At 41.4% G+C, this 25,995-nt stretch overlaps 1 protein-coding gene across 1 annotated transcript in view; it reads right to left on the bottom strand.

Annotated features, from left to right (window-relative positions):
- Window positions 1–25,995, bottom strand: part of shprh (SNF2 histone linker PHD RING helicase) — a 102,442-nt gene that overhangs the window by 26,121 nt on the left and 50,326 nt on the right. The window contains exons 14-21 of the mRNA XM_048530513.1: window positions 20,831–20,952; window positions 17,635–17,723; window positions 17,415–17,507; window positions 8,845–8,952; window positions 7,830–7,972; window positions 6,338–6,511; window positions 3,243–3,305; window positions 882–1,107 (exon numbers count right to left, since the gene is read on the bottom strand). Coding sequence (XP_048386470.1) covers window positions 882–1,107; window positions 3,243–3,305; window positions 6,338–6,511; window positions 7,830–7,972; window positions 8,845–8,952; window positions 17,415–17,507; window positions 17,635–17,723; window positions 20,831–20,952 — 1,018 coding nt within the window. The remainder of the gene's footprint in view (window positions 1–881; window positions 1,108–3,242; window positions 3,306–6,337; window positions 6,512–7,829; window positions 7,973–8,844; window positions 8,953–17,414; window positions 17,508–17,634; window positions 17,724–20,830; window positions 20,953–25,995) is intronic.

A 25,995-nucleotide genomic window follows, 5' to 3' on the forward strand; every position in this document is an offset into this window, starting at 1 on the left:
AATCAATTCCACAGTCTCATCACTCTCTGGTTGAAAAAACTTCTCTTCATCTAGTCCTAAACAGTTTACCCCTTATTTGTAAACTATGATCCTTGATTCTGGGCTCCCCTACCATGGGAAATATCATTTCTGTACCTAACCTGTGTAGTCCTGTTAGAATTTTACATGAGATCCCCACCTCATTCTTCTAAACCGTCACCCCTTTACTCTTTAGGATACCATTCCTTAATCATGGTCTCTTCCTGCCTCCGATTACTGAGAAGCCTCTCTCGTCTCAAAATGCTGAGATTGTGAATCATCTCTCCCTGATCTCAGAGACTCTTCAGCCCATCCCTACTATACCCCACAGAGTTACTGTTCTGTGGTCGAGTGAAGTCATGGAAGAAGGGGAGGAGTGTCAGGGGATATGCCTTGATTGGATGTTTAATGCAATAATTGTCCCAAAATAATCCACAAGTGTCATTCTGATGTCATTCTGATGTAATTTGGTTTTGAGGAATGGAATCTTTAGCCAAGGAGAGAACCATAAAGTATTCAATCACAGAGATGGAACAGATTTTTTCTATTGTTGTGAAAGGGTAAAGAGATACCTATTCTGAATATATTTCTTTGGACATTTTCATCTGTTGTTTTCCGTTGCAAATGAACTTGGTGCATTGAAGATAATGTATAGTTTGTCATTTGTAGTCTTTTGTGATTTTAAGACGCAGCACGTGTCTGTATCTTGTCGGGCCATTTGGTACTGTTTATAAGTATATTCATACAGGTTTCAAGTGATCATACCCAACTTTATCAACAGAATCCGGAGAAAAATGTAAATTTATCAATGGAATCAAGCAATTTTTTTTCAAACAAGCAGATCAAATCTATATGCCATGTACCTTATATTCTTTTTTCCATAACTCAAACAGTTCCATAAAGATGTTCCCTTCTTCTACTAATGAGGTATCAATTCGGTGTGCTTTCCCAAAAGCTAAAATGGCTTTTAAGGCACGTTCAGTCTCACTTGAAGCCCACAGTCCACGACTAGTGGTTGGCAATCGTTCATCAACCAGGCCCTCGTCCTCTTCAATCATCTCTTCGAAAATTGCTTTCTGCCCTTTAACACTGAATAATGACAGAGTTTTAATTTTCTTGAATATAAAGTACACATTCTCTCTCTGCAGATTTCCTGTTTATCCCACCTTGGAGTCCAGTCCAGTCCCCAGAGACTTAAGCACAGTGTTGCAGACCCCAAGTCTTAGGAATTCTGCGACTGCAAAGGGACATTACTAGAATTCAACAAACTAAAACCACACAACTTACAACTACGGGATATTGATAACCTCTCCCCTGCTTGTGCAGACAACAATCCCCAACTGATTGGGCTATGCCGGCAGAGATACCTGTCATGTGTAAACAATCCCAGCATCCCAGCAGTTCTGTCTATCCAACTGGTCGTTTGATCAACTGTGGCCTGGAACTGCTGGGCCTGATCCATTCCGATATTGTCTTACTAAGCCTACCTCAGAGGCACATCATTTGGAGACATCTCAATCCTCAACAGACCATGCTGACTTCCTTAAGGGGCTAGTTACCACATACAATTTGAGAAATGACAAGTGTGAATTTGAGCCATGGCTGGGGATAAAAACAACCACTTGAAGCTTTTTATAAGCAGCACAATTCACCATAAAACTTGTGAGGCGTTGCTGCCAGCAACCTGATCATAGCACAAACACATGCCAAGCAGCATTATATTAACAGAAGGCATAGCATATCACCCAAAGAAGCTTCACCAAACTGAAATTAACAGAGATAGGGAGGCCAAAACGAATTTGAATGCAAAGCTGAAACTTCTAAAACAAAAAACACTGGAAATCACAGCAGGTCAGGCAGCATCTGTAGAGAGAGCAAGCTAATGTTTCGAGTGTAGATGACATTTTATCAGAGCTGAGATTTTAAAATATAGACATTATTGAAATGGGATCAATGTATGCCAGTGAAAACCGAGGCAATGGCTAAGTAATGTTAGAACGCTGATAGCTAGTTGGTGGAGGACACAGTACTACAGCCTCCTCTCATCTTTTTTTATGTTGGGTCACTTTTCTATTTATTTGGAAGCTATTATTTAGAGAGACAGATATCACACATTCTGTAACTTGAACATACTATCCCGCCTTCAATCTGATCTATTTTTTAAAAATCAGTTTTAAACAACTTACGTGTGTTATTACACACTCTGTAGCCATCAGTCCTGAGGTGGGACTTAAATCCAGAGGTAGAAACACTGCCACTGTACCACAAGATTACCTTGGTAACACTGCTGTGCGCCTGAGGCTGTTGCCTATTGATCACTGCTCTCTTGCTTGCCAAACATCTCATCACCCCAACTTACCATTTTGCTCGTCATTTCACTCACTGTCCCTTGGCTGCCTAACTTGCTGCTCAAGGAGCAGGGCAATGAGTAAGGCAGAAAGAGTTGAAGGTTTTGGAGCACGATGATGAAAGGGACAGTGAGTGACAGCTAAGAGGGACTGTGAACTGGGTAGGATATAAGACAATGGGGTTTTGGAGTCGGGTAGCAAATGACAAGCATCCAAAATATTACTCCTTGATGCGGGTAGTGACTTGTGGTGTCACTGGCAGTGACATCACAGGCACTGCGATTGTGTGTGCAGTGAATACATCCCCTACAAAAACATCCAGATACTGGGCTAGGGATGAGTGACAATGCAGAGGTGGAAGTTAATGGCTTTGGTGATGGGGGCTTGACAGAGTAGATTCTGGGTGAGCAGAAGACCAGCAGATATAATTTCAGACCAGGAGGTCACCAAATAAAGCCAGAGATGATTAGGAATTTTCTTTCAGAGTATAGTCAATAGGTGGAATTCTTTACTGCAGAGTTTTGTCAAGGCTGGACTGTTAAGTATATTCAAGACAGATTTTTAATTAGTAGGGGAATGGAAGGTTATGGAAAAAGTCAGGAAAATCAAATTGAGGATTATGAGATCAGACAAGATCTTACCAAATCATGCAACAGACTAAACAGGCCAAATGGCCTAACTTTTCTCCTACATCTAATGATGTTATAGAGTGAGTATGGATTCAAAAGCTGAGCGTAAGATTATGAACTTAGTTTAATCATTTTTTTCTGGACCAGGAGCAGGATTTCTCAAACTGCATCAGAAAATAGATCCTGCTGTTTTGTTCATTGAAAATGTTGCACAAAGAATATCACTTCTTCCACATTAAGGACTTACCTATGTGAGAACAACTTGGATTCATATTCTGTGAACAGTTCATCTGCTTTACAGAATTGGCAACTGCAAAAGGAAAATTAATAAGATTAATATACAATGGGGGAGAAAAGACACTTCTTTCTGTATGCTGACTACTGTATGGCGTCAACAACCAAGACAAAAAAAAATTTTTTTTACCTGTCTGGAACAAGCAGAAACACAATGAGACAACTGGTCAGCCAGTCAGGTTACTTATCTGATGTTGGATTATTCAGATGTCTGTTCAATTACCTGATACAATAGCCCATTAATATAGCTCAGAACTGGCCAATTGATATACCTTTCTGTCGCTGAATTACTCAATTATTCCATTAATTTATTTGGTCAGTAACCTATTCGTGTCCCTTCGACCACAACCAATTTCTATACCAGATAAAATTCTTTGGTTAGAAGTCAAATGAAATAGTCCATGTAATTGGAAAATTATGCTACAATGCAGGAACAACAATATTTTACATTTATAAAGCAGCTTTAATGCAGAAAACATCCCAAAAGAAGAGAAAAAATAATAAAAGCGACAGAAGACCAGCAGATATAATTTCAGACTAAGAGGTCACCAAGGAGGAATGAATGTCGTAGCTGTCCTGGCCACACACTTAGCATTTCTAGCATCATAAAATAAATTTTCTTAATGTGTGTTAAACCATGCGGTCTCCCAAATCTATGCAAGGTGGCTTAATTACATGAATTAATACAAATTGGATTTTTCCAATACCTGATTTTCACCAAAGTTTGAATGTTGCAAACCAACACTGGTAATTTCAAACCAAAAACAGAAAATTCTGGAAATATTTGACATATCTGGCAGTATCCAAATGGCGAGAAAGATTGAGTGACGTTCAGTGACCTGAGACTTTAACACTATTTTTCACTCAAAAGATGTTGCAGGTTTACTGAGTATTTCCAGCATTTTCTGCAGAAATTCAACAGGTCTGGCAGTATCTGAGGAGAGGAGAACAGTTAACATTTTGCATCTGGTATGACTTGTCTTTGCTGGTTCTGAAGAAGAGTAATACCATTAACTCTGCTTCTATCTGTACAGATGCTGTCAGGGCTGATGAAATTCTCCATGATTCTCTGATTCTAATTCTGATTTCCAGGATTCACAGTATTTTGCTTTTGTGCTGCCAAATTCAAACTTGATTTTACCAACATTCTGGCTTATGTCAGTCATGGTTCAGTGGGTAATGGTACATTACCTATTGGCAGAAATCCAATTATGGTACTCCACACTATATTGTGATATTGGAAACTTCAAAATTTTAATAATTGTTCAGGAATTGAAAGAGTCAGCAATAGCTTTTTTCTGTTTCCTGAAATGAAAACAACAAGGAGAAACTGTTATAAAGGAGTTAAAAGCAATGTGCTAATTCATCTTCCCTGGGAAGAAAAGCTCAATGCAACATAAACATGCTGTTTCCTGGCACAGCAGAGATAACTGCTGGATAACCTGCTGTCTCATGATAAATGGGCATTTAAGATTGCCCGCAGAAAGAATGTCCTGAAGTAAAGAATTTATTTGCAGAAAAGTTGTGTTTTGCATGGACAGTTAATGCCAAGTATAAGAAGAAACAGGGAAGCTACTCCTGATAAGTTGGCATGCGACAATACTTAGTGACTCCATAAGTGTAATCACTGTTGCAGATGAACGAATGTAAAGGATTGTCAATAATGTTATATCTGAAACTTCACAATACAGAAAATCCTAAAAGAATTCAACTTCAGGATTCTTCTAGCAGAACTTCAAAGAACAACACTGTTCTAGGTTACAACAGGACATTGATAGGATGCAGAGTTGGACTAAGAAGTGGCTGATGGAGGTTAACCCTGAAAAGTGAGAGGTGATTAATTTTGGAAGGACAAGCTTGAAAGCAGAATACAGGGTTAACGGAAAGATTCTTGGCTGTGTGGAGGAGCAGAGGGATCTTAGGGTTCATGTCCACAGATCCCTGAAAGCTGCCACCCAGGTGGATAGAGTTGTTAAGAAGGCGTGTGTTAGCTTTTATTAATAGAGGGTCTGAGTTCAAGAGTCATGAAGTTATGCTCCAACTGTACAAAAGCCTGGTTTGGCCACATCTAGAGTATTGTGTCTAGTTCTGGTCGCCTCGTTACAGGAAGGATGCAGAAGTGTTAGAAAAGGTGCAGCAGAGGTAGATCAGGATGTTGCCTGGAATGGAGGGAAGGTCTTACGAGGAAAGGTTGAGACAGCCAGGGCTTTTCTCTTTAGAACGACGAAGGATGAGATGTGACTCGATAGAGGTTGTACAAAATGATCAGAGGATAGTAGATAGAATGGACAACCAGAGACTTTTGCCTAGGGTGCAGGTTGCTATTATGAGGGGGCATAGTTATAAAATGACTGGAGATAGATATAGGGGAGACGTCAGACATAGGTTCTTTACTTCAGCGTGGTCAGGGCATGGAATGCATTGCCGGAGAGGGTAGTGGAGTTGGCCTCATTAGGGGCATTTAAGCAGCTACTAGATAGGCATATGGATGACAGTATAAGACAGGGGTGAAGGTTAGATAGACCTTAGGATAAGTGTAAAATTTCGGCACGACATAGTGGGCCGAAGGGCCTGTATTGTGCTGTATTGTTCTATGTTCTCTGTTCTAACACGGGACAAGGATTGAACTCTGGACACATCAGAGACAGGCACTGTGGCTGACATCATAGCTAAATTCCACCATTTATTGAGTAATACCTGAGTTGAGTCATGAGGGGGCTTAACTTGCTTATTTGAGGGGTCTTATTTTGGTTGCTACATGCAAAGTTGAAGTAATTGTTTCAGTATTTGTTTGTCTATGAGATTTCTTAATAAGTAGCAGAATTAAAATGTAGCCTGAGGTAATTAAGTTGCTTCTATTACTTTTTCACTTCCTTTGGGATGTTTGCTGCATTAAAGGTGCTTTATAAATGTAAAATGCTGTTGTTTCTTCATTTTATCAGGATTTTCCAATTACATGAATTATCTCATCTGACTTCTAACCAAAGAACTTGTTCTGATACTGAAGTGAGTTGTTGAGGAACATGAATAGGACACAACAGTACTCACTTGTTCAGGGGAAATCGGACAGGGCGAAGATGACACACTGTGGCGAGTCGAATTTCTTCTTGTGATGGTGGACCCTCTAGATTCTTGACAGAGTCCTGTACCAACTTCTGTGATTTCTTCAACTCTTCAATTTGCACAGTCAGCAAAAACTGCAGGCCTCTACAGTCCTGGAACCTGAGAGTAAGAATATTAACTGTGAACAACACAAATTAGAACATCAGTCATGACTTTGAGATGATGAATGGTTCATTGCATCATGAGCAAAACCTTACTGTTTGGAAAGATTGGTCCACATGACAAGTTGGACTGAAGGGTACACTTCTGCACTCTGTGTCTATGATGTTAAGAGATTGTGCTGCTGAGAGGGTATTGGGCATGATACAATTGCACACACCATGGTAGATGGATGTTGAAAGGGAAAATGGAAGGGGAAATGTTCTGAATAAGGCATTAAAAAATCTCCCCCGAAACATAATGGTAATTTTACTTCATGCACAGTGTCGGGACCTACTGTACAGCCAAAATGCTGCCCTCTCTATGGTAATTGCAAACACTGTCAATCTGAAACACTGTTAATTTTTGCTGAAACATGACAAGTTGGACCCTTAGATAGTCCCAGTTTAGACAAGGTAAATGAATCTGAAACAAGATTCCATGCAGGTTACAACTTATCCACGGAAGTCTCAATTTTATTCCGTGTATCAAGAAACTACTCTTTAGAAACAATGATTGTACCTAAATTTTAAAATTGTGAGGCTTTGCCAATGTGTCGTATGCACCTTCATTACGCAAGATCATCAAGCAACATATGTTTCTAAATCTTTCCATCATTTCCAAGGTAAGTAACCAGCTCTCCAACAATTATTGCTGTTACTCATTGGGCTGGTGAACAATGTCTGTTCACATGAGCTGACAACAATGCACCAACTTCCTGCTTCGCAGCAAAAATTGCCTCAGCATATTTTGCCTTCCTTATCAGCAGGGCCCACGTCCATACTGGATCTGTTTTTATGGTCGATGGCCCATGAATCATTCTGCAGCTGTCACTACTGAGGGGCTTTCTCACTAAGGTGGGTCCAGAGATTCAGATAGTCTCCTAAATTGAGCTTTGAATCTCAAGTGAAAATCAAGCAATGCCACAGAAAGCTCCTTGGTAGTGGCATGAAGGTGAGGAAAAGCATTAAAAATTTTCCAAAATGAACAGGTGCAATTAAGAGGAACATATATAAACAAGATGTGAATCTTAGAACTCATTTTTAAACCTCTCCTTCCTTGTCTTATCTACAGCAAACAATGGCATAGATCAATTCCAGTGGCCTTCAGTGTTGGTCCCAAAAAATCTCATTAGCCAATGGCAACACAGTGAAAATTGCTGCAGTTTCTAGTGGAACACTAGCAGCTTAGTGCACTGATGCATTTAGGCCCTAGAAATCGTCAGCACAAAGACAGGAGCGCAACAATCATAGATTGGACAGTATGCAAATCTACTTACTTTTCAGCCATGGACAGTTTGTTAGGTTGCTGTTTGTAGTTACATGAGATTTCATTTCGCACCCTTGTCACCAGCTCGTCGTCCAGAGTAGCCTGCAGTACACACTCAATGATACCAAGCCACCAGGGAGCCCCAGGGTGAATCTGTTGATGGGACACAAAAAAGATTTTTGTTGAATAGAACGGAAAAACATTCTAGTATGTCATGGCAATGATCAACTATCCCATCCTACTGACTAACTTCCAAAACCAAAAATGAATAGTAGATCACAAAAGTAAGTGGTAAACCCTACCAGCAAGTCGCAAACTGCAGGAAGTTATTGCAGGACCCAATTCATTTTTGGAAAGTAACATTGTATCAGAATTATAGATTCTTAAAAGTAGCAGTGCTAAGCATTTCAATGAGTAGAGTCATATCAAACGGCACAGAAGAGGCCCTTCAAACCCTTAGCCCACTAAAGTTGGCTATGGATTTCTGCCATCTTTTTTTCGGTAGTACCACCACGTGCAATTCCTCTATTGCGAGGCCAGAGTTGCAAGTGCTGCAGGAGACACCAAATTCAGCATGACTGACTTTGCAGAAATATACTGAATTGCAGGACCTTCAGAAATGATGGAACATTCAGCTCTAAATTTTAGTGCTCACTGTTACAGTCCCATACAATAACACCTTCACCTTAGCACATCTCTTCCCAATTAAGGCCTTAGCGTCCTTTCAATGCTCTCATGACTACTGAAATATTTGCAATTTAAAAACTACATCTTCCAAATTGTTGTGCCTTCCTTTTATAGCACCACTTCAGGTGTTTGCTGCAGTCCTCCCAACTCAATCCTTTTTTGAGGAAGTGCACCTTAACAGAGGCAAACGTTAATATACAAATTTGTCCTGGACCTGCCAAACACCACCATTCCAGAGTGGTGTACCTGGTGCTTCCCATGACACTGCCGTACAGCACTTTTGTCTGGTCCTGCCTTACAGCACCCTTCCCCCAACTCTGCTGTACAGCATAGTTTACCTTGCGCTGTAGTTCACGGATGTTTTGCTGAACAGGTGGCAAAGCTTGACGTGCAGCAGAAACTTCCAAATCTGATTTATTCATGTAATGCTGTCTAAGCTGTTCAGCCTATATATGTTAATTTGAAAAAAGAAATATTAAAGTTTATACTTATAACAGAATTTAGCAAACTCTGCCAACCATCAGTACCAGCATCAGGTCACATTTCCCAAACTACAATCAAAACGTTAAGTTATTATCAGCAGATGTTTGACAGTCAGGTTTCCTCTTAAAGCCAATATGAATCCCCAAGGGTCAGTCGAGTTAGTCAGACATCAAACAGCACTTAACAGACCTCAGTGCTAAGGAGGCTAGTTATTAATGTGAACTGGGGCAGGGGAAAACTTTTCACTGGTTTGAGTAATACCTAGCACAAAGATAATAACAAATATAGCCTGGCATCGACGTAGGCACCGGAAAAGATATTGTCAGAAAAGCCCCGTCAACCCTGAAAATTCCTCCTCACTAACATCTGGGGGTTAGTGTCAAAATTGAGAGAGCTGCCATACAGACAGTTAAGTAATAGCTTGACATAGTCATACCCACAAAATCATACCTTACAGACAATGTCCCAGACACCACCATCACTATCCCTGGATATGTCCTGTCCCACCGGCAGGATTGACCCAGCAAAGGTAGCGGCACAGTGGTATATAGTCGGGAGTTGGTCTGGGATTCCTCAACATAGACTCTGGTCCCCATGAAGTCTCAGGTTAAACATAGGCAAGGAAACTTCTGCTGATTACCACATATCATCCTCCCTCAACTGATGAATCAGTACTCCTCCATGTTGAACAACACTTGGAGGAAGCACTGAGGATGGCAAGGGCACAAAATGTATTCTGGGTGGGGGATTTCAATGTCCACCACCAGGAGTGGCTCAGCAGCAGTACTACTGATTGAGCTGATCGGGTCCTAAAGGGCATAGCTGCTCGATTGTGTATATATTTGACCTCATCCTTACTAATCTGCCAACTGAAATTGCATCTGTCCGTGACAGTATCAGTAAAAGTGACCATCGCACAATCCTTGTGGAGACAAAGTCCCACCTTCACATTGAGAATAACTTCCATCCTGTTGTGTGGCACTCTCACCATGCTAAATGGGACAGACTTCACACAGATGTAGCAACTCAAGACTGGGCATCCATGAGGCGCTGTGGGCCATCAACAGCAGCAGAACTGTACTCCAGCACAATCTGTAACCTCAAGTCCCGGCGTATCCCCCTCAACCATTACCATCAAGCCAGAGGATTGACCCTGCTTGAATGGAGAATGCAGAAAGGCATGTCAGGAGCAGCACCAGACATACCTGAAGATGAGGTACCAGCTGGTGAAGCCACCAAACAGCACTACTTGCACACCAAACAGCAAAAGCAGCAAATGATAGAGATAAGTGATCCCACAACAACGAATCAGATCTAAATTCTGCAGTCCTGCAACATCCAGTCGTGAATGCTGATGGACAATTAAACAACTCATTGAAGGAGGAGGCTCCACAAGTATACTCATCCTCAATGATGGAAGAGCCCAGTACATCAGTTCAAAAGATAAGGCTGAAGCATTTGCATAAACACAGTGGCTACAAGGGCAGGCCAGAAGCTAGAAATACTGCGGCGAGTAACTCACCTCTTGATTCCTCAAAGCCTGTCCACCATCTACAAGGCACAAGTCAGGAGTGCGATGAATAATCCCCAGTTGCCTGGATGAGTGCAGCCTCAGCAACTCTCAAGAAGCTTGACACCATCCAGGACAAAGCAGCCCGCTTGATTGGCACTACATCCACAAACATCCACTCCCTCCACCTCCAGCAGCAGTGTGTACTATCTGCAAGATGCACTGCAGAAATTCACCAAAGATCCTCAGACAGCACCTTCCAAACCCACAACCACTCTCATCTAGAAGGATAAGGCATCATACATATGGGAATATATGAAAAGAAGGTGAAGGCCTCAGGTGCTTTCACCCACAAAGTCACAGTGCTAGTAATTTAAGAAGGGCACTGGGAAAAAGGATAGGGTAAAAGAGGCTAAACCAGTGGGATTAATTAAGGTAGTTAAGGAAATCCCAAAAGAAGTTGAGGAGCTGCAGGAGAATGCACAGGGCTGGATAGTGAGATGGTGCCTGATCTCTATAAAGACTTCACGTCTGTGGGCAAGATTTATTCAGGAAGAACAGGGGGAGAGAAGGTAAATTATTGAGAGATACAGAGCAGGTCAGTCTCTAATAGTAAGAGATGAAAGTATTTGCACTCCTTCTGAAATGTCACCTGAGACAGTGGTAATCTATGGCATTGATGGAGAGAGATTTTGCATTCTCCTGTGTAAGATGAGGTTGGAAAGTCCAATCAAGACTGGGGAAGTGAAAGTGGGAGTGATTGAAAGAGTGTCAACTCCAGGAATATAGCTTTTTCTTGGAAACAACCTCGCAGGATCAAAAGTGAGAAGGATTCCCCGGTAGTCAAGAGCCGAAGGAAAACCAGGGAACTGAGGATTTAAATACCCAGGAATTTTGCTGACTGTCTGGTAATAAGATCCCACAGTCATAAGTTACATCAAGAAGAAAAAAACTAAAGAAAAAGATGAAGCAATTGAGACGCTGTTAGCTAACACCATGTTTGATGTAATGGTAAAGGAATAAGCCTGAACAGGTAGAGAATCAGCCAGAGGTGTTTAGTTCTAAAAGATTCTGGAGTTACAACAAAAAGATGAAGCAATAAAAAGATCTACTTTTCCCTACTCGGAAAAAGGAATCAGAATGTATTCCCAAGTGTTATTATCTTTAGGATAGAATCCCAAGTGAAAATGGAGGCCTCGGCAGGCTGGTGCAGAGGAGAATTGGGCGGATATGCACCAGACTGTGTTGCCAGTAGCACACAGACAGGAAGTATTGCAGGTAGCACACAAATTACCTGAAGGAGGTCATCTAGGAGTGAAGACGACGCAGGCTAAAATACAAAAGCACTTGTATCAGCCTCAATTGCAATTAGGATGTGGTTGAATTTTGCCGTACCTGTCATACTTGTCAAATGGTAAGAAAGCCGAAGGCAGCAATAGAACCAGCACTTTTGATGCCAATTCTTGCATTTGAAAAACCTTTCATGGTTTGATTACGATTGATTGTGTAGGTTTCCTCCCTAAAACCAAAATTGGGAACCAGTATTTGCTAACCCTAATAGATGTGCCTACCAGATTTCCAGAGGCAATTCTACCACACTGCGCAAGAGTTGCTTGCTTTCTTTAGCCATTATGGCCTACCCAGGGAGATTCAGACAGATGATGGGTCCAATTTTACGGCGAAACTATTTAAGGAGGTCATAATTTAGGCATCAAACACTTTAAGTCAAGTAAATACCATTCTGAATCCTAGGGAGCATTGGAAATCTGGCATTCAACCATAAACATGATGCTGAGGGCTTATTACCAGGACTACCCAAATGATTGGGTTAAAGGTATCCCATTTATATTGTTTGCCATTAGAGACGCCCCAAATGAATCGACTCAGTTTAGTCCATTTGACTTGATATTCAGACACAAAGTAAGAGGGCCTTTAAAATTAATTAAACAAAGATTGATTCATCCACAGTCAGAGATCTCGCAGTTGGATTATGTATCTGAAAGATCAACAGAGTCTGTGAATTAGCTAGACAACCTCTGAAGGGACACAGCATCTAATGAAGCCAGGAACAGACAAGAAATCTAAAATTCTGACAATTGCCTTTGGGGATAAAGTATTAAAGTATTAGTGCTGTTACCAGTGGTAGGAGATCCCTTCAAAACAAGATTTAGTGGTCCCTATCAGATTGAGAAGAAGTTGGAGCAAGTGAATTATCTGGTAAAGATGCCAAATAAGAAAAAAAACTTTATTGGGTATGGCATGTGTACATGTTGAAACTCTATTATGACAGACAGGGAACCAGAGAAACAGGAATTAGTCACCGCCCCTCAAGTCCAGATGATTTGGGTTTTGATGTACTTCAAATTAAAAATGAGGAAGTCCTTGGAAAATGGGATAGGATAGTGAGTTGTCTCAGGAACAGAAAACTGAACTGAAAGGCTTATTGCAGCAATATAAGGATATATGTAGAATAGAATGAGAGGAGTAATATTATGATACATGAGGTTGAAGTAGAGAATGCTGTTCCCATAAAACAACACCCCTACAGGCTTAGAAATATCAAGAACCACAGATGCTGGAGCATTCAGAAATAGCAAGAGCCTCTACAGGCTTATTCCTCTCAAAGCCGCACAGGTACAGAAGGAAGTGGAAGCGATGCTTCAAGAAAACATCATCAAGCTGACTGAAAGCAAGTGGAGATCATCGATCATGTTGGTTCCCAAACATGATAGTACTCAACAATTCTGAGTGAATTATCATAAGTCAATGGCACAACTAAATGGGACTCAAATCCAATTCCAAGGTTGGAGGACTGTGCAGAAAAAGTGGGAAAAGCCACTTACATTACAAAGTTAGACTTACTTTGTGGTTACTGGCGAGTACCTTTGTCAGAGAGAGTGAAAGAAGTTCTGTGTTTGTAACTTCAAATGGACTGTATCAATTTAAAGTAACGGAATGAAGAATGCACCCGCCACATTTCAAAGACTTATGGACACAGTTGTGGCAGGATTGGCTAGTTATGCTGTCTACGTAGATGACTTAGTGATCTTTAGCCAGTCAAAGCAAGATCACATGGTACATTTGGCAGAGCTCACTGAAAGACAATGGGAGGCAAAACTGGTTATAAATTTAGCAAGAACTGAGTTCACAAAGGCAGAAGTGATGTTCTTGGGACACATCATTGGACATTGAAGGATGATCCTAAGTAACATGAAGATGAAGGTCTTCAAGGAATTTCCATGACCATTCTCGATGGAAAAGGTGTTTTGATTTTTGGGACTGAGCAGATTCTACCAGTGGTTTGTGTCAAACTTTAGTAACATGCCAGCACTGCTGTCGGATTTGGTAAAGAAGCATATGAAACTTCAATGGACCAAACAATGCCAGGAGGCACTGGAAAATTTAAAAGCCATGTTAATCACTGCACCAGCTTTAGCCACACCAAATTTCTTGAAACCCTTTAACGACCCCAGCAATATAGGGGTTGGAGCTGTGTTGTTGTAGAAGGATGACGGTGGAATTGAAAGGCCAACTGGTTATTTTTCAAAAAAACTCAATATTCATCAGAGAAGATACTCCACTATTGAAAAAGAATGACTGAGTTTGGTACTGGCCTTACAACATGTTAATGTTTATGTTACAAACAATATTTTGGAGACGGTTGTATACACAGACCATAACCCTCTCATCTTTTTGAAAAGATTTAAGGACAAAAATATGAGACTATTTCGTTGGATATTTATGTTATAGGGTTTTAATTTACAGATTGTACATGTTGCAGGTCATTAAAGTGTTACTGCAGCCGCATTATCGCAAGTTTAGAAAAAAATTGTAGGTAAGAGAGAGCCAGTACGGTCCAACGTTTTATATTTTTAATATTATGTACATAAAAATGCAAAATTCGTATGAAAGGCGTAACTTTAGATTACTGACCTATGTATTTCATGCTAATGGTGTTAAAACTTAGAGAAAAAAAATGAAATCATCTTTTTATAATGATGGTTGATTTTTTCTTAAGGGGGAGATATTGCGAAGTTGTGTAGAATACTCATGAATTGGAAGTTAGGAAGTTAGAATTTGTTTATAAAAATGATAGTGGGGAAAAGCAGTATGAGGTCCCTTTAAAAGATTGTGCTTTGTCTGTGCTTGGAAGTTTGCAAGTACTGTACAGAGAGCCTCAAATTGAAACAAATGTAACAAAAGGCCTTACAGTTGGCAGGCAAAACAGAAGTCTTGTTTTGATGTTTTGGCAACGAGTTGGACTCAGCCAATTAATTTAAACCAAGTACTTAGCAATTGAAAGCCAACTGAAACCTGAAACCAAATCATATCGCAGGACCTTGATGTGTCATTGGGGATATATAACAGGGTTTTTGAAAATCTGTGTGAGAGCCAACTGCCATCTGAAGTGAAAGCAAATCTGCCATCTGAGAAATAAACCTGGCTCTCACACAAAATCATTAGGCTCCCCCTAAGAAAAGAAGCACCAGAGGTACCATGGCACTTCTAGCTCAAAGTCCTCACCAAAGCAATTACAGAGAAAACATCCCTGACAGCATGATCAGCAGAAGGCAGGCTGGAGAGTTAGTGGAGAATGCAAAGCATTCCGGAAGACTAATTCGGTGTGAACTTTGAGAGACTAGGTTTCAATTTACTGTTTTCTTATTACTTGTCATATAAATGGGGCCTGGGCTCATTGTAACGGCATACGATCAGAATCTTGTTTTATTAGGAAATAGCTAGTAGTTAGAGGGGAATTGTTCAGTTTGTTAGCAGTTCTGTTAATTTGTTCACTGTTAGGGTTAAACAAATGAATTGTTACTTGTTGCTGAAAAAGTGAGTATCAGGGATTCCTTTCATTTAACTTCCAGAATACGAGGGGCAAAGCAAGTTTCTCTGGGTGTTTTGGGATTAATCAGAAGGGAACCTCTGCTGCCATCACAACAGATTGGGGCTGGAGTTTTGTTTGATTATCAGAGGGGTTTGATCTTGCCTTCTCCATGACAAACGTCATAACAATAATTCAATCCACAATACGTCAGCAACCCACTTTCTAACATCCAACATTACTAACAGAAACATGAATCGCTGTAAGATCTCAGCAGGTCTAGTAGCACCTGTGGTGAAAAGTCAGAGTTAACATTTCAGGTACAGTCACCCTTTTCAGAACAGGCCAAAGTTAATAAGTGGCACTTAGGGGTAATAAACTGCAATTGAGCACATTACCGTATACATTAAATAGCAAATGCAATCAAGATATATCACACTGAATTCTCAGCAACTCCTATGACACTGGGTCATCAAATCTCATGAAACTTCACAACAAATTACATTCTTCACTTTTACTAATCTGAATTTAGAACTACTGTCAAAAATCTCACTTGTCATCGGCTGCCTCAATGACTGCTCTCACTCTGGTCAATCACTCTCCTTCCCTGGATTTACTCCCTGGGACGCCAAAAGCAACTCAGGTACTCATTCACAATTGTGAATCAACCAGAATATTAACAATGTTTTTCTCACTAACACAAATGGTGCCTGACCTGCTGTGTACTTCCAATATTTTCTGTTTTATGTTTAATCGATCTTGCCCTTTCAAGGTGATAAGACTAATTGCTGCCTGCAAATACAGAAGAGGTCAGTGAAAAATCTGTAGATTAGCAATTGCTTATAAATTCATATTCCCAGGTTAAAAGGAGCCAGCACTTGAATTGGCTTTCCTTGTGCTGTTTTAAAATCATTTCCCTTGTAATATTTTAAATTTTTACGATCTGTCTCCAATTAGTTAGTCTTGAAATGCATTCAGTGGGGAAAATAAGGTCCAGCCCAAGGCGAACAGGGATTCAGATCTAATATGTGTGACATAACTACACTATTTTGTTGTGTATTCTCTACATGAGCAATTAAACCACACATTTCATCCATGCTGTATTTAGTTGTTTAAAGCATTCAGTGAAAAAAAACAGGATTTTTTAAAAAATGGTTATTCACACCCTTAAGCTTGTTTCATTATTTTAGCTCAGCAACTGCAAAAGTACTCCAAATATAGACATACTGCAGTCTAGCATAGTCATACAAATTAGAGAGCGGAACGCTATGTACAAAATAACGTCCTTTTCTATATTTGTTCATAGGACATGGGCAGCATATTTTTCCCCATCTGTAATTCCCTAGAGGGCAGTAAAGAGTCAACCATATTGCTGTGACTCTACAGTCACATTTGGGGGATAAACCAGACAAGGACACCATGCTTCATTCTTTAAAGCATGTGAGTGTTTACAACTAACAAAGTGTTTAAATATTCACCATTCCACTAGCTTTTAATTCCAGAATTTTACTCAGTTCAATTGCCAGTATTCCCTCCATATGCTTTCCGTAACCTTCACTTGACGTATATGCTTTTAATAACAGATCAACGATATTGTTCTAGTCACCCTCTGGGCTCACTGCTTTCAACATGCCCCCTCCCTCATGGTACAGATGTGCCAACAGTTCCCTGATTCCATTGCTTAATTTGCCCACTTGACATAAGCCACAGAGGCCCATTCACTAAAATTAATCTAAACCTAGTCTACTTCCTTGTACCATCAGCAAATTTCATAGAATTAAAATTTAAGCCCTCCCCTGAAGGTTCTGTTTGTTTTCTGTATCATATTTGAGACTCAAATCCGTTAACACATAATCAAGGCTGATTAGGGATGGGCAATAAATGCTGGCCGGCCAGCAACGCCTACATCCCACAAGTGGCTATAAAAAAAGTTAAAAAAGCAATAGGATCAAAACTCTAATGCATATAGTGCTAAACGCGTAGGGGCACGACTGTTCCAGGGTCAACTCTGAAATAACAAATAAGAAGTGAGAATGACTCTGTATTGTGAACAAGCAGTGAAGCATTAACAAAAGGTGGTTACATACTTCTTCCCGAAGCTTGTGATCACGAAGAGTTGGAGGGATCCCTGGGTGGTTTGCCTCCAGGAGCTCAATAAGATTGTGAGTAGCGTGGAGTCGCTGGAAAGAACAACATTTTAGTTTATTGGTATGTGGAGAATAAGATTCTTTGAAACTCCCAAACACACAGATCAATATGGAATTTATATACAGAATTGCAGCTTATAATCCAAATTAGCTCAGTCACCTGTAAAGAGTCTGTTTGAAGTTTGCCTTTATGCTCTTCGGATGAACGCAGAACCTCTCTGTAATATTCAACTGCTGTTACAAACTCACCTGTAATATAAAATTATTGAATAGCTTCAAGTCCCACTTGAAAGATACAAGTACCAGCTCTTGGCTGACACTATAATGACAGAGTATAGCACTGTTGGAGGCGACATTTTTCAGAAGAGGGATTACAATCAATATTTATCCCTCAATCAAGATCATGAAAATCAAATTGGTGTTTATGAAAGCTTGCTGTGCACAAACAGACTGCTGTATTTCCTGGATTACAACAGTGACTGCATTTCAGAAATATATCATTGACTGCAATGTCTGAGACATCTTGAGGTCATGAAAGGGGCGATAAAAATGCATGTTCTTTCTGTAGAAACACAAATAAACTTGTTTAATCTGACACAAAATATTTTTATGTGTATAATTAAAAGTGAAGAAACCATAACAGATTTATGAGTAAGACGTAATGTGTAGCAAGAAGATCTATTGTCTCAAACATCACTTTATTTGAAAAGAATTGTTACTTATGCTTATTATTCATCATTAGTTGACTCAAACAACATGATGGTAGTCAGAAAAACTACTGAAAGCAGTTACTACAGCACAATAAGTCAAATTGTTCCAATAGAAATATTAGAACCACTTCCAGTGGCCAACTCAATCTCCTTTTAAACCCCAATATATACCTCAAAAGTTAAGAAACAATGGTGAATGCATTCCCAATTTGGTGCATGACTTCAGCTCTAATCAACAGAGTTTAGATTCACTATATAATTTACTATATTATAATATGTACACATACTCAAACTCATTAGTAGTATTAGCAAATTTCAGATGGCATAAAATTTGTATATTTTGGGTTCAAATAATAGACTCAAATGCAGATAATAAAATGTGAGGCTGGATGAACACAGCAGGCCAAGCAGCATCTCAGGAGCACAAAAGCTGACGTTTCGGGCCTAGACCCTTCATCAGAGAGGGGGATGGGGGGAGGGAACTGGAATAAATAGGGAGAGAGGGGGAGGCGGACCGAAGATGGAGAGTAAAGAAGATAGGTGGAGAGAGTGTAGGTGGGGAGGTAGGGAGGGGATAGGTCAGTCCAGGGAAGACGGACAGGTCAAGGAGGTGGGATGAGGTTAGTAGGTAGCTGGGGGTGCGGCTTGGGGTGGGAGGAAGGGATGGGTGAGAGGAAGAACCGGTTAGGGAGGCAGAGACAGGTTGGACTGGTTTTGGGATACACTGGGTTGGGGGGAAGAGCTGGGCTGGTTGTGTGGTGCAGTGGGGGGAGGGGACGAACTGGGCTGGTTTAGGGATGCAGTAGGAGAAGGGGAGATTTTGAAACTGGTGAAGTCCACATTGATACCATATAGCTGCAGGGTTCCCAGGCGGAATATGAGTTGCTGTTCCTGCAACCTTCGGGTGGCATCATTGTGGCACTGCAGGAGGCCCATGATGGACATGTCATCTAGAGAATGGGAGGGGGAGTGGAAATGGTTTGCGACTGGGAGGTGCAGTTGTTTGCTGCGGACTGAGCGGAGGTGTTCTGCAAAGCGGTCCCCAAGCCTCCGCTTGGTTTTCCCAATGTAGAGGAAGCCGCACCGGGTACAGTGGATGCAGTATACCACATTGGCAGATGTGCAGGTGAACCTCTGCTTAATGTGGAATGTCATCTTGGGGCCTGGGATGGGGGTGAGGGAGGAGGTGTGGGGACAAGTGTAGCATTTCCTGCGGTTGCAGGGGAAGGTGCCGGGTGTGGTGGGGTTGGAGGGCAGTGTGGAGCGAACAAGGGAGTCACGGAGAGAGTGGTCTCTCCGGAAAGCTGACAGGGGAGGGGATGGAAAAATGTCTTGGGTGGTGGGGTCGGATTGTAAATGGCGGAAGTGTCGGAGGATAATGCGTTGTATCCGGAGGTTGGTAGGGTGGTGTGTGAGAACGAGGGGGATCCTCTTGGGGCGGTTGTGGCGGGGGCGGGGTGTGAGGGATGTGTTGCGGGAAATACGGGAGACGCGGTCAAGGGCGTTCTCGATCACTGTGGGGGGAAAGTTGCGGTCCTTGAAGAACTTGGACATCTGGGATGTGCGGGAGTGGAATGTCTTATCGTGGGAGCAGATGCGGCGGAGGCGGAGGAATTGGGAATAGGGGATGGAATTTTGCAACTGCACCTCCCAGTCGCAAACCATTTCCACTCCCCCTCCCATTCTCTAGATGACATGTCCATCATGGGCCTCCTGCAGTGCCACAATGATGCCACCCGAAGGTTGCAGGAACAGCAACTCATATTCCGCCTGGGAACCCTGCAGCCATATGGTATCAATGTGGACTTCACCAGTTTCAAAATCTCCCCTTCTCCTACTGCATCCCTAAACCAGCCCAGTTCGTCCCCTCCCCCCACTGCACCACACAACCAGCCCAGCTCTTCCCCCCCACCCACTGCATCCCAAAATCAGTCCAACCTGTCTCTGCCTCCCTAACCGGTTCTTCCTCTCACCCATCCCTTCCTCCCACCCCAAGCCGCACCCCCAGCTACCTACTAACCTCATCCCACCTCCTTGACCTGTCCGTCTTCCCTGGACTGACCTGTCCCCTCCCTACCTCCCCACCTACACTCTCTCCACCTATCTTCTTTACTCTCCATCTTCGGTCCGCCTCCCCCTCTCTCCCTATTTATTCCAGTTCCCTCCCCCCATCCCCCTCTCTGATGAAGGGTCTAGGCCCGAAACGTCAGCTTTTGTGCTCCTGAGATGCTGCTTGGCCTGCTGTGTTCACCCAGCCTCACATTTTATTATCTTGGAATTCTCCAGCATCTGCAGTTCCCATTATCTCAAATGCAGATATTGGCTTGGATACCTCATTCCTGTATATGGCAGCTTGTGATTTACCATAACATTAAAATAAACAGACAGAATGTTGGCCATGGAGTGAAACATTCAGCTCTAATAAATGAATTAAGCTAACAGCTCATACTGAATTATACTACATAGACAAACGTAAATAGTCTTTAATGAAGAAACTGATTATTTAACACAATCAGTGCATTTTATCCTATGTAAAGTCTTGAACAAAATTTATTCATCTAGTGCCATAATTATTTCCCTAAAATTAGTAGATTCATAATTACTCATTATATTTAGATGCAAGACATTGTTGCAACTGGTGTTTACCTCTGATAATATGAATGCCAGCCAATCCATTAAGAGCGCACACTAGCTGCCGATGAGCCTCTTCACATTCTGTGCAACATTTTTTCTGAAGAGACTTTAAGAGTTCCTCCATTGTCATGGTACTGCAAACATAAAAGCGTTTAAAAAGAACAAGGTAGGTGTGTCAGAAAATAATCTAAATCAAAACAAAACATTGCCAAACATTGCATTTTCAAGGTAAAAAACAAGCAGACACCCTTGAACGCCTGCTATAGTTCAGCTAGTAGCACTCTTGACTCTGAATTACGAGGTTCTAGGACCTCATTCCATTTCAAAGACTTGAGTATAAAGTTTTGGCTATCAATCAAGCACAGTTAAACCAGGTGGTGAAGGATCAAACTGAAACTATTACTTATGAATGTTTTATAAGTGTCTAATCCATCTTGGTCTCCTCCAGATCCCCAGTATTATAGGTACCAGTCTTCAGCGAATTTAATTCACTCTACATGATATCAAAGAACAGATAAGGGGACTGAATGCCTCAAAGGCTACAGTGTGTGACAACATTCAAGCAAAAGTACTGAAGATTTGTGCTCCAGAACTAGTCCAACCCCTTGTGTTCCAGTCCAGCTACAACACTAGCATCTAAATGGCAATGTGAAAAATTACTTCAGTTTGAGTTGTCCACAAAAAGCAGAACAAATTAGTCTTGGAGCAGGATCACAGGACTTGAAACATTAATACTGTTTTCTCTCCACGGACGATGCTAGATCTGCTGAGCTTCTCCAGCAATTCTTGTTTTTGTTTGATTGCCCCAGCATTCTACTCTCAATCATCAGTAAAATGTGATGGTAGGTGTCATCAACAGGAGTATCATGCTGCTACTGCTCAGCAATGAACTGCTCAGTGACGCCCAGCTTGGATTCTGCTAAGGCCACTCTTGACCTTATTAGAGCTTTGGTTCAAACATAAACATAAGAGCTGAATTTCTGACATTAGGCAACAGTGACTGCCTTTGACATCAAGGGCATTTTTGACTATGTGTGGTATCAAGAAGCCTTAGCAAAACTAGAGTCAAAGAGTTTCAGGGGCTGAGATTCACTATGCAGGTTGGAGTTATACCTGGCAAAAAGGGGGATGGCTAGTTTGCTGGAAGTCAATCATCTCAGCTCCAGGACATCTCAGCAAGAACTTTTTTATGATAGTGTCCTGGGGCCAAGTTCCTTCATCAACAATCTTCTCTCCATCATAAGGTCAGATGTGGGAATATTTGCCACTGATTACACAATAATCAGCAACATTCATGACTCCTCAGGTACTGACAGTTCATGTCCAAATGCAGCAGAGCTGACAAATAACATTCATGCCACGCAAGTGCAGGCAATGACTGGCTCCAACATGGAAAAAATCTAACCGTTGTCTCTTGATATTCAACAGTATTCCCACTGCAGAATCCCCCACTATCAACATCTTGGAGTTACTATTAACCTGAAATGGAAACGGACTGGCCATATGTCAATAGGATTTATAAGAGCAGATCAGAGCCAAGGAACCCTGCAACAAATAATTCAACTCCTGACTCACCAAATGCTGTCCACTACCTAATAGGCACAAGTCAGGAGTTTGATGAAGTACTCCCCACTTGCCGAGATATATGTAGCTTCAATAACATTCTGGTAGCTTGACACCACTCAGAGCAAAGTAGCCCACTAGATGTACACTACGAACTCAAACATTCACTTCTTCCACCACGACATACGATAGCAACAGCATGTACCATTTACAAGGTAAAAGGGATTGTTGCACTTTTTCAAAGCAAGCTATCAACATTTATTGTGAGTGTTGTTACTTGTTCCAACAACTGGACTGGACCAGGACATGTGCATGAGGGTGGATTTGGTCAGCAACAAGTAGCTGATAGGTCTGTGGGGCTGTCAATGATAAAGGCCTTCTGCCTGCAATAGCTTTGTGATTTGCTCCCAGGTAGCTGAACAGCTTGTGAATGTGAATAATACAGCAGAAGCCTTCAGATTTCTCAAAAGAGAGGTGCTGTCTTTTCTCTGCAGTAATAAAAACCTAAAGCATGAAGATTACCAGTTTATTTTCTCTCACCAGGTGCTGTAAGTTACAGCTTTTAATCAATAAGTCAGAGGTGTTACAAGTGCAAACCAATCACTCTGTGCCTCCTCTAAGCAAGTGAAAATACCCAGAAAAGGGAGATCAACAAAGTGACAAGCCTGACAAGCCAAAAGAATCAGCTCACCAAACTCAGTGTACAGGGATCCCAAAAAGCCTTCCCAATTTCTCTCTCCACTCATAACACCAACTTTTTTGGTGCCTGCTTGTATGCAGGACTTGTACAAATTCACCCTATCCATGTCTCTCATGATCTTATGCACTTCTACAAGATACGCTCTCAGTCTCCTACGCTCTAAAGAAAAAAGTCCTAGCTTGTCCAACCTCCCCCTATAACTCAGTCCCTTGAGTACTGACAACGTCCTCGTAAACTTTTTCTGCATTGTTTCCAGTTTAATAACATCCTTCCGAAAGCAAGGTGACCAAAACTGAACATCATACTCTAAGTGCAGCCTCACCAACGACATGTGCAACTGCATCATAACTTCACAACTTCTATACTCAATACCCCGACTGATCAAGGCCACTGTGACAAATGCCTTCTCCACTATCCTGTCTACCTGTGACTCCACTTTCAGAGAACAGTGCACCTAAACTCCAAGGTCGTTCTCTTCCACTACACTCCTTAAGGCCCCACCATTCACCTTGAAACTCCTACCAGGATTTCACTTTCTAACATGTAACACCTCATACTTATCTGGATGAAACTCCATTCGCCATTTCTCGGCCCATTTTCCCAACTGATCAAAATCCTGCTGAAATTTCTGTTAACCTTCCTCACTGTCCATATTACTGCACAAACTTACTAATCATATCTTGCACATTCTCATCCAAATCATTGATATAGATCACAAACGGCAATGGGCCCAGCGCCGACTCCTGAGGCAGACCATGAGTCACAGGCCTCCAGTCAGACAAGCATCTTTCCAGTATTACCCTCTGCTTCCTACCATCAAGCCAACTGTGTGTCCAATTTGCCAGCTCTCCCTGAATTCCATGTAATCTAACCTTACAGAGCAGCCTACCATGTCAAACCTTATCAAAGCCTTAGTGAAATCCAAATACACTGTCTTCTGCCCTGCCCTCATCAACCTTCCTGGTCACATCATCAAACAACTATAACAAATTTGTAAGGCATGCTCTCGCTTGCACAAAGCCATGCTAAGTACTCCTAATCAACCCTTGTCTTTCCAAATGCTGGGGCTATTTTCCCTGGAGTGTCGGAGGCTGAGGGTTGACCTTATAGAGATTTATAAAATCATGAGTGGCATGGATACAGTGAATAGCCAAGATCTTTTCCCTGGGGTTGCGAAGTCCAAAACTAGAGGGCTTAGATTTATGGTTGGGAGAAAGATTTACAAAGGACCTAAGAGGCAACTTTTTCATGCAGAGGGTGGTGCATGTGCAGAGTGAGCTGCCAGTGGAAGTGGTGGAGGTTGGTACGATAACAACATTTTAGAGGCATGCGGATGGATATATGTATAGGAAGAGTTTACAGGGATATGGGCCAAATGCTGGCAAATGGGTCTAGATTTATTTAGGATATCTAATTGGCATGGATAAGTTGGACCGAAGGGTCATTTACATGCTGTACAACTTTATGACTCTATAAATTGCAATTCTCATTAAGTATGGAAATCTGGTTTGGGCTTTCTGGTCTAAAAAGGCAGGTAAATTGGATAATTTTGTAAATTTTGATAAAATCCTTGATGTTAGTGACAATTCCGGCAATAGTGGGGCTTGAGTTCCAGTGAGATGTAACAATGGATTATAAAGTAAACATAAGAGAATTAGAAAAGACAGAACCCTATCCACATAGTCTGCTGCAAGGCTGTGAAAAACCATTTCCAGTAGAGACAGAAACAGTATCAACATTGAAGATTAGATTAGACAGGTAGATGAAGAGAAACAGATTGAAAGGGTATGGCATTGGTCAGATAAACATGAAGAAAGTTATTTGTTGACAGTGAATGTATTTCAACTTATCACAAATTATTTTAAAAGCTATACTTTCTTACTTAACTTTTAAAATTACTTTGTTGTGCTAAAACATGGCTGCTGCTGAGCACATGATACAAATTAACTACATTTCTGGAAGCTTCCAATTATCAATTATTAGAACGGAGCTGAGACACCATTCTCCTGGATGTCATACCCTTGCATTGTATTGATCTGCTATACATTAACATTGTATTGTATTGATCAATGAAAGCATGCTTGCTTTAATTGGTCAGAGTACTGAGTACAGGAGTTAATGCAGCTATGCAAGATGTTTGTAAGGCCACATTTGGAGTACTGTATGCAATTCTGGTTGCCCTACTGTAGAAAGAATATTATTAAGCTAGAAAGATTTACCAGGATGCTACCTGGGCTGAAGGGTTTGAGTTATAAGGAGAGGTTGGATAGGCTGAGACTATTTTCTCTGGAGCATAGTAGACTGATGGTGACCTTACAGAGGTCTTTTAAATCCTGTGAGGCATAGATAAGGTAGATAGCCAAAAGCTTCTCCCTATAAAAGTGAAGTCTAAAACTAGATGTCTGATGAAGGGTCTAGGCCCGAAACGTCAGCTTTTGTGCTCCTGAGATGCTGCTTGGCCTGCTGTGTTCATCCAGCCTCACATTTTATTATCTTGGAATCTCCAGCATCTGCAGTTCCCATTATCTCTAAAACTAGAGGGTTAGGTTTGAGAGGGGAGAGATACAAAAGGGTCCAGAGGGACAATATTTTCACAGAAGGTGTTGACTGTCTGAAATGAACTGCCAAAGGTAGTGGTGGAAGTAAAATTTTGTCATCTAAGACATATGTAGACAGGTACATGGATGGGATAGGTATGAAGAGGTATGGACCAAAAGCAGGCAAATGGGACTAGTTTAATTGTAAAACCTGGGCAGCATGGGCAAGTTGGGCTGAAGGGTCTGTTTCCATGCTGTAGACCTCTGCGAGACTAACAACATTATCTTCTTTGTTTCCTTCCTTGTACACTTATGTGCATGTGTTATGACAATCATCTCCAGATATGAATACATGAATAAACCATATGTCAGATTTA

This window comes from Stegostoma tigrinum, chromosome 4 (assembly GCF_030684315.1).
Source record: "Stegostoma tigrinum isolate sSteTig4 chromosome 4, sSteTig4.hap1, whole genome shotgun sequence".
NCBI lineage: Eukaryota > Metazoa > Chordata > Chondrichthyes > Orectolobiformes > Stegostomatidae > Stegostoma > Stegostoma tigrinum.